The 13,656-nt window shown below is 42.3% G+C and overlaps 1 protein-coding gene across 1 annotated transcript in view; it reads left to right on the forward strand.

Annotated features, from left to right (window-relative positions):
• The window catches only part of CPNE9 (copine family member 9), a 118,170-nt gene extending 106,451 nt beyond the window's left edge, over positions 1-11,719 (forward strand). The window contains exons 15-16 of the mRNA XM_075183495.1: positions 7,602-7,675; positions 11,004-11,719. Of these exons, the coding sequence (XP_075039596.1) occupies positions 7,602-7,675; positions 11,004-11,186 (257 nt within the window). The 3' untranslated portion in view covers positions 11,187-11,719. The remainder of the gene's footprint in view (positions 1-7,601; positions 7,676-11,003) is intronic.
• Positions 11,720-13,656: the final 1,937 nt, after the last annotated feature.

Below are 13,656 nucleotides of genomic sequence, written 5' to 3' on the forward strand. Positions count from 1 at the left end.
CACTTAGAAATACTCATCTGCAAAACTAAAGGACATTGCAAGAAATCACTGACCCAGTGTAATACCGTTCACTCACAAATCAGTAGGTGAATAACATATTAGTGACGCTGCCTTAACTTCAAAATCTTCTTTGCCTTCAATTACGACTAGAACGTTTGAGGGAAATTATAGACTTTATGTGACAGATGGTGGAGTTCACAGATATAGATGTAAATGGGACATCCTTTGGGTACTTAGAATATCAACTTGCATGACTGGTGTTTATCGTTATGCATCCAACCTGAAGAGGGCGCTGCTGCTATTGCAGTGCATGAGGTCATGAACAGTGACACCTGTTAAGCAGGAACCTTTGCAAATCCAAGTAAAGAATTTTGCAGAGTATGGCAGAATATTAGTTTAACAATAGCAGCAGACATTTATTTTTATGACCTTATGAATTGTGATGTTTAACGGTGGATTATATGCACTAGTTTTTTAAGGTTAATTAGACCCGTGGTATTTCAGAATAATAAAAATTGTTTATTTATTTATTTTGTATTACTTAAAATGAGTGTGGTCACAATCCATAAGGCAAGCACGGTATTGGTTTATATGGTAACATATCACTATCACTAACGATGATTCAGACAAAACGACTTGTTTTTAATTATAAAAGGTACCCATTTAGCTTTATTGGAGTTGGTACTTCATATAGAGCCTATAGAGCCTATTCACATTATACCCCCTCTAGGGAGAGTTCATATAAGGCTGTTTTTCAATAACAGTCTAATCAGCTGGATTTAGTAACGAAAATAAATCTGGACAAGAAGTTAATTGAGTGCATAATTACTAGCATTTTCTAACAAAACTTCAGGGAGGAATACCCTGTAATTAGTGCTGCTCTTGCAGTTCCGGAAAGAGCCTGGTCCCTAGAAAACTGCCTTAAAATAGCAGGAGGTATGTCTCTCATCTGCTTCCGTTCTAACGTGTAATAGGGAGAGTTGGGGAGATGATCCTAAAGACAAGGGTCTCTAGAAAGAGGTTTACTCAACTTTTCTTTCTACGGCTGCTGTGGAACTACAAGTAGCAGTATGTTCTGCCAGCCGGAGGCAAATGATATAGGAGTGAGCTTTATGGAACTACAAGTCCCAGCATGCCACATATTGGCGCCCGTCCGTGTGCTTTAATTTAGTCCCACCAGGCACAGATGTTTTACACTATCTGGTCTTCAAAGACCCTTCCTAGCCCCATATCTAAGATCAACACCTAGGGCTTGATTTACTAAGCTGCGGGTTTGAAAAAGTGGGGATGTTGCCTATAGCAACCAATCAGATTCTAGCTTTCATTTATTTAGTACCTTCTACAAAATGACAGCTAGAATCTGATTGGTTGCTATAGGCAACATCCCCACTTTTTCAAACCCGCAGCTTAGTAAATCTGGCCCCTAGACTTCCCAACACCTCCCTCCTTAGCAAGTATTAACCTCTGCACTTCCTTTAGACCCCACGATTTACAAAGGGCTCCAAGTGCTACCTATAGGGGCCCATACTTGCTTACTTTGGGAGATCCCGGAGGAGTGGTCCAAAGGGCAAATGAGAGGACTCAATTCATGTCAGTGCCGTTTTGCTTCCCCACTGCGCAATCATACGCCCGCGTCATTGCCCAACGGGGGACGGCGCCCTGATGACGCGTCATCTGCACACATTCAGCAAGGAGGAGACCACCCTCCCGGAACCCTCTGAGGTGTGTTGGACAGGGGACCATGGTAATGGGACTGGAAAGTAGCAGGGGCAAACACAGGATTTGTAGAGGGGGGTTTCCAAACCATGCCGCCAGTGGGCGTGACCAGCATGCATGGGGGCGTGTCTATAGTTTTAGACAGTGCTTGGCTGCTCTCCAACTCTTCCTATCTCCATAATATACATGGGCAATGCTGCGTGTACTACTGTTAGATGCACGCAGCTCTCCCTTGTCAAGCAGAGCCGTGTGAAGCGGGAACAGGGTCCAGCCACCTCAATTATACAGTGCCCCAGGCTTGGAGGGAGGTTTCCAGGCACTAGCAACCCCCCCCTCGGTTTGCCTATGAGTAGGCAAATATGAATGAAATCTGGTACAAGATGGATAAATTAGTATTTCTATCCCAGTCCCCCAGCATCTGTCCTGCTTCCCACCGGGCAGTAAAATATGCGGCCCGCGGACTGGGCATCAGTGTGTTACGGTAATATAAGGTTTACAATTTACACTATGAGGTTGAGGCTAGAATTTATTTCCTTTTAAACTTTACATTTCACTTAGACGGGTAGACTTTCCTTTTCCAATTAAGGGTTTTGCATTTATAGTACTGACGCCCCCCTCCTTCTCTGGTGGGCCTAGAGCAATAGTCCTTATATTAAACTTGCTCTGCCCTAAGCAAACAATTGCACATTCCCACACAAGCCTTCATGTGTTCCTTCCAGTCCCTGTGTGCATAAAATAATGACTAAATAAAGGGAACGCGTTAGCTGTGCCCCGTGGATGATGGGGTCAGTGTGGTCTGTAGGGGAAGAAGCAGCTGCCTCACTTGTTTTCTATCAGTTTATTGCTCCCATAGGAGAACAAGGAGAAACAGATTTTATTACTGAACATTTACAGCCAACAATGATAAGAATTGGGCCCGTGTTACATATTGTGTCTTCATCACATTGCTACTACATTATGCATATACACAGCAGAAAAACAGCTCTCCCTGCTCGGTGCTTTAGTGCAATATTAATCTCACTTCATCTGTTATTCTGAAGGTAAAGCATTATTATACTAGCAGACATCGCCTGGTAATAGGGAACATGAGGGCGAGTTCTACAGATATTGGTTTAGTCCTACAGCACATGAGAGCTTATTAGGGAACATAAAAGAATGTTAATGGACATTGGGGCGTACTAAGGGACATTGGAGATTACTAAGGAACATCACAGGATACTTGAGCACTAAAAACAGTACTGTTAGCACATTAAGGCCTCTGTTTATCAAAAATGTGGTAATAGGTAGGATCTTATCTCGACTATAAAAAAAAACAGTTATTGCCGCAATTTAGTAATAAAATATCCTGATGGTGATAATAAAATAGGTGAATCAGTAACACCCTCAACTCATTGAAATATAGAGCAAAAAGCTGTAATCTGCACATTTAAAAAGAGATGCCAACTTTACAGACTGGGCTGCTCGTCTTGCCAAAAGAGCTGCCAATGTACAAGGGAGTGCCGCTGCATTACTAGAAATAGCTGCCAGACTAACAGAGGGAACTGCCAATCCCAGAGGGGAGTCCTGGACAAGTTGCCAGAAGAACAGATGGTTCAGGTCCAGCCCAGGGAGTATGTGGGGTTGTTCCAGGTATCTGAAGATTCTCCCGTTTCCTTTCCATTGTTCCAGGTTCCCTCTGCTGCTGTTGCTATTACTATCGCTATCTTACCATTCATATCTTACATCTTAGGGTTATATTGATTGTCACCTTACCACCTCTTATTATAGATTAATTAAGCATCATCCATTACTTATCAGGTTAAAGGCCTTTAAGTTACATGGTCTTTTAATAAATGCCAAGTGGCTTATCCCCATTACCTGGAGTGTACAGTCATGGCCAAAAGTTTTGAGAATGACACAAATGTTATTTTTCACAAAGTCTGCTGCCTCAGTTTTTATGACGGCAATTTGCATATACTCCAGAATGTCATGAAGAGTGATCAGATGAATTGCAATTAATTTCAAAGTCCCTCTTTGCCATGGCAATAAACTTTATCCAAAAAAACATTTCCACTGCATTTCAGCCCTGCCACAAAAGGACCAGCTGACATCAGGTTGGTAATTCTGTCCGTTAACATAGGTGAGAGTGTTGACGAGGACAAGGCTGGAGATCACTCTTTCGTGCTGATTGAGTTAGTATAACAGACTGGAAGCTTTAAAAGGAGGGTGGTGCTTGAAATCATTGTTTTTCCTCTGTTAACCATGGATATCTACAAGGAATCATGTGCAGTCATCATTGCTTTACACAAGAAGGGCTTCACAGGCAAGGATATTACTGCTAGTAAGATTGAACCTAAATCAATCATTTATTTGATCATTAAGAACTTCAAGGAGAGAGATTCAATAGTTGTGAAGAAGGCTTCAGGGCACCCAACAATGTCCAGCAATCACCAGGACGTCTCCTAAAGTTGATTCAGCTGCGGGATCGGAGTAACACCACTGCAGAGCTTGCTCAGGAATGGCAGCAGGCAGGTGTGAGTGCATCAAGACTTTTGGAGGATGGCCTGGTGTCAAGAAGGCCAGCAAAGAAGCCACTTCTCTCCAGGAAAAACATCAGGAACAGACTGATATTCTGCAACAGATACAGGGATTGGACTGCTGAGGACTGGGGTAAAGTCATTTTCTCTGATGAATCCCCTTTCAGATTGTTTGAGGCATCTGGAAAAACACTTGTCCGGAGTAGGAAAGGTGAGCACTACCATCAGTCCTGTGTCATGCCAACAGTAAAGCATCCTGAGACCATTCATGTGTGGGGTTGCTCCATAGCCAAGGGAGTGGGCTCACTCACAATTTTGCCTGAGAACACAGCCATGAATAAAGAATGGTACCAAAACATCCTCCAAGAGCAACTTCTCCCAACCATCCAAGAACAAGTTTGGTGATGTACAATGCCTGTTCCAGCATGATGGAGCACCTTGCCATAAGGCAAAAGTGATAACTAAGTGGCCCGGGGATCAAAACATAAAAATTTTGGGTCTATGGCCAGGAAACACTGCAGACCTTAATCCCATTGAGAACTTGTGGTCAATCCTCAAGAGGCGGGTGGACAAACAAAGACCCACAAGTTCTAACAAACTCAAAGCATTGATTAGGCAAGAATGAGCGGCCAACAGTCAGTATGTGGCCCAGAAGTTGATTGACAGCATGCCAGGGCGAATTGCAGAGGTCTTCAAAAAGAAGGGTCAATACTGCAAATATTGTCTCTTTGCATAAACTTAATGTAATTGTCAATATACGCCTTTGACACTTATGAAATGCTTGTAATTTTACTTCAGTATACCATAGCAACATCTGACAAAAAGGTCTAAAAACACTGACGCAGCAAACTTTGTGAAAACCAATACTTGTGTCATTCTCAAAACTTTTGGCCATGATTGTACATGAGTTGTCACAAGACACTTATAAAGAGTTGGGCAAGGGTTTACTGAGTCAACCCCCATTGAGCCATGCCAAGATCTACACCTTGACGCGACTCAGGTAGAGGCGCTGCTTTATTTAGGTTGGCACAAAAAGTGGCAGTCGGACGGTTAGAAGTGCCACAGCTCAGGTGAGCAGAAGAGGAATCTGCACTTGTGGCTTAGATCATCGAGAGTTGGCCAGGAAACAGGTCGAAAGTAGAAGAAGGACTTGAGTTTAGGCTAGATGACAGGCACCAATGTCTCCCAGGCCACTGAGGGGCCCGCTAGGGGAAGGCAGACAGAGACACTGTGGGGTATATTTATTAAAGGGCAAAAAGCCCTATGCCCGGCCAAAATGGTTTTCACTCTACACGTTGCTTTCATCAACCCATTGCCGGCTGTAAGATTTGGCTGCTTTTGCCGGCAATAGCTTACCCATGCCTAATCTATTACCCATGCAAAGGCTAGGGGTAAGCTACCTTGACAAGGTTTTATTAATATTTTCAGCGATGAGTTTTTTTATATTGCTGATTGATGTCTTAATATCCCATGCCCTGTGATTGGCCTGATTTATTTATTCAGCATTTTTTTGTAAACTCAGGAACCATTAGAAAATTAATTAGCCAACGGCAAATCTCTGAATTTCGTCCAAATTGCCTGCAAACAAATCCTATGTGTATTTTTTTTTTTTTATTTCAATTTAAAAGATACTATATGCCATCTCCTGTTACAGTCTGTTCTCTGTCGCCTGGCAGCACGTCCACCTCTGCGAGAGTAAATCTACAGCAATTTTGCAAGATCTTCATACTGTTACTATAGAAATGACCTTCCTTATTTCACATATCACTGATATATCATTTATTCTCTGGGTAGAGATGTTTCTAGGTAGTATTTAATGAGACTGACAGCTATATCTTCCTTAAGCACTGTGAATGATGTTAGGGAGAGTTGGACTATCGCCAAGGGCCCAGATCTGTTCCATATGACGCAAGTAGATACCTGAAACTTATAGCGTGAACTTGCTGCGCATTGTCATATATTTGGAGTGATCATCTGGTTTATTTTAATAGACTTTTTGGAGGGTTTGCTGTGCATTCTGTTGAACTTTAGGTATAAGGGCTGTTCATTATTTTAATGAAAACTGCTTATAGTGTTTATTGTGAATTAGTCAACTTTTAATGAGAGGTTTGTACTATAGACTGATGTACTGGAGATTTGTGACTTGCTGTGTTTTAATACTTTGCGTGTGTGGTGGTGGGTGGTGGTGGTGGGGGGGGGGTGCTGTGTATTATAATGATTGTTTCAGCATGAACTTTACATAAGTAATTGTGTTGCTTCAGGACATACCTGGCATCAATCCTGATTGGAAAATGAGGCCAAAATTTGCCCAAGCCAAATCCAGATCTATCGAAACCATGTCCTATTCCTCCCTAACCATGCCCATTGTAGGCGAATCTATGCACAGGCTGAACAATTTTTATTCAACAAAAGTAAGAGCAGTCCCAGGGTAAATTCAAATAGTTGGCAGATATGCTTGGGTAATGCCCAGAACACTGGAAATTCAAGGTTTGGAACTATCTTGCCACCGGGTACAGGATTCCCCACCCAGGTTTAAGCTATCTCAGAGATTCCATTGTGGTGACACTATTGTACGCCTTTGTGCCAAGACATTAAATTTGATATGGAGACACGATAGCCCTACCTGTGTTATTGATGCTCAATAACAGCCACACATCTTGTCATCTGCAGGGTAATAGTGTCAGGACTAGACTGACATTGTACATTTAGGGCAAGATTTTCTAAGCTGCGGGTTTGAAAAAGTGGGGATGTTGCCTATAGCAACCAATCAGATTCTAGATGTCATTTTGTAGAAGGTACTAAATAAATGAAAGCTAGAATCTGATTGGTTGCTATAGGCAACATCCCCACTTTTTCAAACCCGCAGCTTAGTAAATCTAGCCCTTAGTTGTTGACCTGTCCGTCATTTGCTCTACCGATGGTTATCCGGAAAAGCGTTCCTGCAGCCAACAGCATGGCCGCAGCCAAGCTTATAGTGTAGCGAGTCATCGTGAGGAGGAAAATATGGCAGTGGGTAGAGTCTGTTGCTGAAACATTTTTGTGCTATGCCATTTTCTCCACACCTATGCTAACATACTACCAGCAATGCATTAGAAGAATCAAAATCACACTTCTCCTGCAGAGGCTCTCTCCATAGAAGTTGCTGAAAGGGACTGCAGCCCTACAGAAGATGATGTGTCGCATAGCGTAGCTGCCATTAATGTGAATGACAAAATAAAAGGATATACAAAATGTTAGAGTGTGCACAGCACTTTATGACACCACTAGTGCACGATTAAAAGACTGCATGTTGCTTTTGCAATAAATTGGTGGCACACCCTGTGGGGACTGGGGATACGAGTAACTCATCTCTCTTGTTGACATTTACAGCAATGGAGGAACTGGATGGGGACGAGGTCCGGGTGTCCTCAAGAGGCCGCTATGCAGAAAGAGACATTGTGCAGGTATAGTATAAAAGGACAAATAAACTACAGGAGTGATTAGGAATTGCACATAAGTGCTTTTGTAGAGTGCAAAGATTTTTCCGACTCACATAAAATTAGTTGCATTATACGTGTGAATCACTGGCATTTTGAGCTGCATATATCTAACCTATGCGGCCTTTGCAGTAGGGGAGGGGGATCAGATCATACACGTGCAGGTAACATATATATTTGTAGGACATTCCTTACCAAGCATAAATGTTGGCGCTGCACGAGAAAGTGTCAGGTTTTCAAGTTGATGGTGATGACTGCCATATATTTGCTCCAGACGCAACTATGCACTAGATTTAAGGTGCCCTGTGTCTTAAGATGCAAGTAAAAATATAGACTTAGAGACGTGAATGCCCAGATGCATAATGCGCATACGCAAGCGGGTATCTTTTATGTTCAACCAGGGGTGGGCCCTAGCGTGGAGGAGTGAACGGGGGCCCACAGCTCGCTAGTTTCCTGTGCAGCGGGGCCCATTATCTCCATGGGCCCCAGTGCACTGCATCTGCTGCACCAGTGATATTTCCGCCACTGCGTTCAACCTTAAGTCACTCTCTATATGTATATTGGGCCATCTGTTCAGGGAAGTAACTAAAAAGGAACGGTAACAAGTAATAATGTAGCAGTTTTATTTTGTGCAAATGTGTGTTCTTAGACAGCAAAAAAAAAAAATGTATTGTTAAGTTCTGACAAGACAGACAAACACACACACACTTGACATTTACCTGAATGAAAAGCGAGGCCGTAGTGGTTCAAAGTGCAATCCAGCAGTGTCAATCATTATGACCCTGCTGGCTTGTGTGCATATATACCGTCTTATTCAGGAGAATGTCAAGCGGTGGCTTGTGAAAGAGCAGATGGGCTATATTGGCTCAGGGCTATGTAACTGGTCCTCTTAACAGCTTGGGAATTAGGATGCATACAGTCCTCTCTGTCCTAGCCCCATCCTCTCTCTCCCGGCAATCGGAAAAAGGAGATCATTACCTATGGTCACTTTCAGGTAGAGGTGCACAATATCCAGAATTTAAATTGGGATTCAGCTGTTTCCTTATCAAATCCAATTCCTGACGTCTCTGTAGTTTTAGTACTCAGCAGTAGGAAACTTTTCCCTACTGTTAGCTAAAATTAGATATAACAATTACCATGCAGACTTCTCCAACATAATTTTGATATGTCTTTCAGGGTTTAGACTTGATTAGGTATTCAGCTCAATATAGAGTAAAAGGATCCGGTATCTAGGACATAGCTGGGGCGACACTGGCTATAGACACTGTCCTTTCCAAGACCCACTGATCCACATCATCTAAGTCCTGTATGTTTAATATTCTGCTTAATCATAATTTGATTATGATAATATTTATTATCTATCAATAACAGATACCTTTGCTGTTGCTATTAATGTGATCTATAAATCTGAATATTCTTCAGGAAAATGTTTAGTTTTATATAACTACCATTGATACAGACAGAAGATAAGTCTTTGAGCTTCTGGGCCTAGCAGTCCTTAAGGGCGCTCCTTTTAGGCGCCGTTCGCTGGATCCACTTAGGTCCACAATGGCTGTAGTGGACCCACTCCACATTCCCCTCTCTCTGTGTGAGACCAGTGGGCATTGATGCCACTCTCTGATGCACTTACCATTCACAGCTATCGTGGACCCTGGCGAACATTGCCTTAAAGTAAGTATCCTTTGGTTGTTTTAGTTTAATTATCCAAAACAAAATATTTAGTTTTAGGCGGGGTTATCCCTCAAGGGGGCTTCCATTCTAAATGTTTCTAAATCTGTTCAGGGATCTGCCATGTTTTCTGGCAGAGATAAACTCTATGGGGCATATTCAATTGTCCGCGGGATTGCCAAAAATTCCGCTGTCCGCGCAGGATTACCGTTATTACAGTAATCCTGCGCGGAAAAAACGTTAATACAGTCATTTACTCGCTGGATTTCAGCTCGCAGCTGAAATCCAGCGAGAGATTACCGTATTAACGGTATTAATTTTTCCGCGCTCGATCCCGCGGACAATTGGGGCCTGAGTCACTAAGGAACGTATCTGTCGATTTTGTGCATATTATCCGCAAAATGACTCAGAACCAGACGATACGCAACAGAACGCAGCCACGTCCAAGTCATCTTCAAGCACAGGCGACACTTACTACAGGCTATGATTTCGGAGAGGGAACAGGGTGGTAAATGGGCGGATACACGTAGGCAATGTACAGTAAGGATGATCAAGTGCAGCCACGTCCAAGCCAGACCCGGGCGTACACAGAAGTACGCTGGTTTTCTGCTGCATCTCTTGCTCCAGCTGCAGGGCTAGTCTAAGTCCTGAGTCCTGGTCATGTCAGTATACAAAATGTCTGTAATGTAAAGTAGACATTAAGTACACAATAATAAATGTTTTTCAAGAAAAAAAGCTAAAAAAACATTTTTTGTTTAAAAAAAAAAAAAAAAGTCCATGTATAATCATAAATGACTATAATATTGACATATAACAATAATTGAATATATATATATATATATATATATATATATATATATATATTCTCTTTTGAGCTTTTACATTCCACATAGGTATTGTACGTATCCTGCAGTGTCTGGTCTAGTACAGCAGAGTAAACCTGCACCCGTAGTCATCACCACACGTATCTTGAGATCCGTTCCTTGTTGGCTTTGGGAGTACACAGAGCCGAGTTACTTGCAGTTTAAAGCAAACGCACATTGCGCTCAGTACGCTGCCTTAATGACTCAGGCCCTTAGTCTATATCTGGCCTAGTCGGGTGTATCAAGGCTCATAGTCTTGTTAATCCGATCCACTGTGTCACCAGCCATGTTTTGCATTTACATAACGACTAAATAGATTCGGACCTAGGACGGCAGAATTGCAGTGGCGGAAGGTTTTCTCTTACTTGTTTGATAAGTATTTGTACTGTTCCTGCAGTTGTGGGAGCTGTTGCATTGGGTAATATATGGCTGCCAGAAAAAAAACCTAAAGAAATAATTTTATATAGATGGGATGTGGTACAGATAGTGACCATGTGACTATATGACAATGAGAGGTCAAGGAAGTGAAACAATAAAATTAACCTTGGAGGCAGACGCGGGACTGGGCCTGCAGCGAACCACACTCCATTTTTGCTAATTGGGTGTCCAGTCATGTGACTTTCCGCGCTGCTGTGGTCATGTGACCAGTCAAGTGGTGACTTGTTGACAATGACCTGATAGAGGCATGTAATACACTTTCATGATGGAATTTCATGGCACTTTTATTTTAATGTCTCACTCTTTTTGCTTTCCTTCCTTTCTAGTTTGTGCCATTCCGGGATTACGTGGACCGGTCCGGAAACCAAATCCTCAGCATGGCCCGGCTCGCCAAGGACGTCTTAGCCGAGATACCAGAGCAGTTCCTGTCCTACATGAAGTCCCGTGAGATCAAGCCCCGCCCTCTGCCGCCTTCCGCTCCCATTCAGAACCTCCCCTCGCACATCTGAGCACCAACTACGCTACTCTATCCCGCACAGAATGGGGGGCACCCCCTACCATTTAAAAAATAAAAAAAAAAAGACTGGGTAACGCTTCGATCTCCCAAACTCCTCTCCCTCGGCCTGACACCTACTTAGTTATGGGAATTGCCTGCTAACTGCATCTCTAATAAACTAGCTGCAACCCCAATCTTCCAGGGGTTATGCCGTACGGTCTGGAGTCTCTAGCCCTGGATTAAGATCACTGGTCCTTCCACAAGCAAAGATTGTACTAGATGTGCACAAAGCTGCTGGTGGTCCTGTGAAATACAAAAGACAACAGTGAGATGTTTTGATGAACAGATGCAGTATTGGGGGGCTTAGCGAGTTTTGCACTTTGAAAGTATAGAGTGCTAGCTGGGGTTATGCTGTACAGTATTTAAGAACATTTTTTTTTCCAGAATTTAAATTATACAAATAATGTACATTTGTGCTTTCTGAGGAATTGTATACTGTAGTCCTCATCTGTCTCCAGATATATACAAATAAACCTTTAAACTAAACTGTTTCTCTGAAAAGTCACAGTTAGATCTGTTGTTTCTTTCTGGGGCCAACCAGGGCCCTATCTGTGTGGAGTTTGTATGTTCTCTCCGTGTTTGCGTGGGTTTCTTCCCGGTGCTCCGGTTTCCTCCCAGAGTCCAGCAACATACTGGTAGGTTAATAGGCTTCTGACAAAAAGTGTTCTAGTGTTCGTGTGTTGGGGAAGTTAGAGTGTGAACAACAATGGGGCATGGAATGTTGTGAATGATTCAGTATTCTCTGGAAAGCAAAGTGTAATATGGTGGCGCTAGAAATAAACAATACACCTACCCTTCCCATTGATCACAGTCATGGACCATATGTATTTGTATATGTATCGAAGTTAAAGATTAAGAATAAGGATGACTCATTTGCATAAGAGAAAAAAACGTGTTTGCACACTTGCAGGTAGAGACATGTGCACCCTTGAATCTAGTACCATAGCAAAGTTAATTTCCAATTCCAAAACTTGTACCCTGTTTATGTAGCTCAAAATAAAACACTTCTCAAAGAGCATACTTGCCAAAATTCTCCAGGATCTCCAGTGGCAAATCCATCATGCGAGCTGCGTCATTGAGGATTCCTATCCTACCTTCACCACGTGGAATGCAGGGGGGGGGGGGGGGGGGAAGGGGGGCACTCTGTCTGGCTTCCTGCTACCTCCATTCCTCCTGTACTTTATGTTCACTGCCCCTGTCACATGCAGCACTGTCCTCACTGAACACATCACTTATCTTCTGATATACTCTGTGCTGCTGGGAGACCCTGCTCCTTCCACTATATAACTCTCAGTCTGTGGCCTCCTGCAGCCTCCATTCCCCTCCTCACACCATGTCACTGCCCCTGTCACATGCAGCCCTGTCCTCACTAACACATCACATATCTCCTGATATAATCTGTACTGCTGGATGACCCTGCTCCTTCCACTATATAACTCTCAGTCTGTGACCTTGATGATTCCAAATCAACTGAAATGAATGGGTCCATTAATTTCAATGTTGTTTCACCATGGAGGCTAATAACTTCTTTGATATTAAGAGATGCATTTAAATGAATGTGAAAGCTCTATGAAAAGCTCCATCTAGAGAGTTTTCCATAACTATTCAAACAGGCTAGTTATAGAATTGTCTGACACTTCAATATATTTCTGGAATTTTCAGGTGAATTCCAAATGAACCTGTATGTTTCCCATGTTCCCAGAGCTCCCCAGAAACATTAACTGTTTTTCTTAATCACATCAATAAAGACTTTAAGTAATTAATTAATTTGTTAACACTTTCATTATGCTCAATATTGGCACCCCACTAATGTTTTAAGTATATAATTGACGTGGGTGTTTTCAATATTCAACATAATCACACAATGTTAATAAATAAATGAACCACTCAATTAAAGACTTACGACTCTCTATTGTCAAATTACACTGATGGGAGCTCCTGGTATAAGGAAACACAAAATAAAATGCTGAGTCATTTGGAATAGACCCAACACCTGCAGTATAGTGACCATAGGTCTGACTGTTCTATAGCTAGCCCATTTTGGTAGTAATAGAAACCTCCATAGACAGAGTTTTTCCCATTTATTTCAATGTGTCTATACATTTCAATTGGGTTTCTTCATGTAGTGCATACATTGGAATGAATTGTTGCTTTTCTGAGGCTTTTAAAATTGCTGTTGAATTCCCGTTTTCTAAATCAACGGAAATCACTAAAAACCTCTACCTCCAAGATTAGAGAGTTTGGACAAAGGATTTCACCCATCTCCACATAGCACCCCTGTGTTTCCTAGTAATTGTGATCTATTTAAAAATGTTTTGAAAAATTGACCTACAGCAGAGCCCGCCCAGGGAATGATTGCAAAGAGATGTCCAAATGCCCTAGTTTACCCCAACTTAAAATGGATTTGTATAAATGAAATCAAT

This window comes from Mixophyes fleayi, chromosome 8 (assembly GCF_038048845.1).
Source record: "Mixophyes fleayi isolate aMixFle1 chromosome 8, aMixFle1.hap1, whole genome shotgun sequence".
In the NCBI taxonomy this organism is placed as follows: Eukaryota; Metazoa; Chordata; class Amphibia; order Anura; family Limnodynastidae; genus Mixophyes; species Mixophyes fleayi.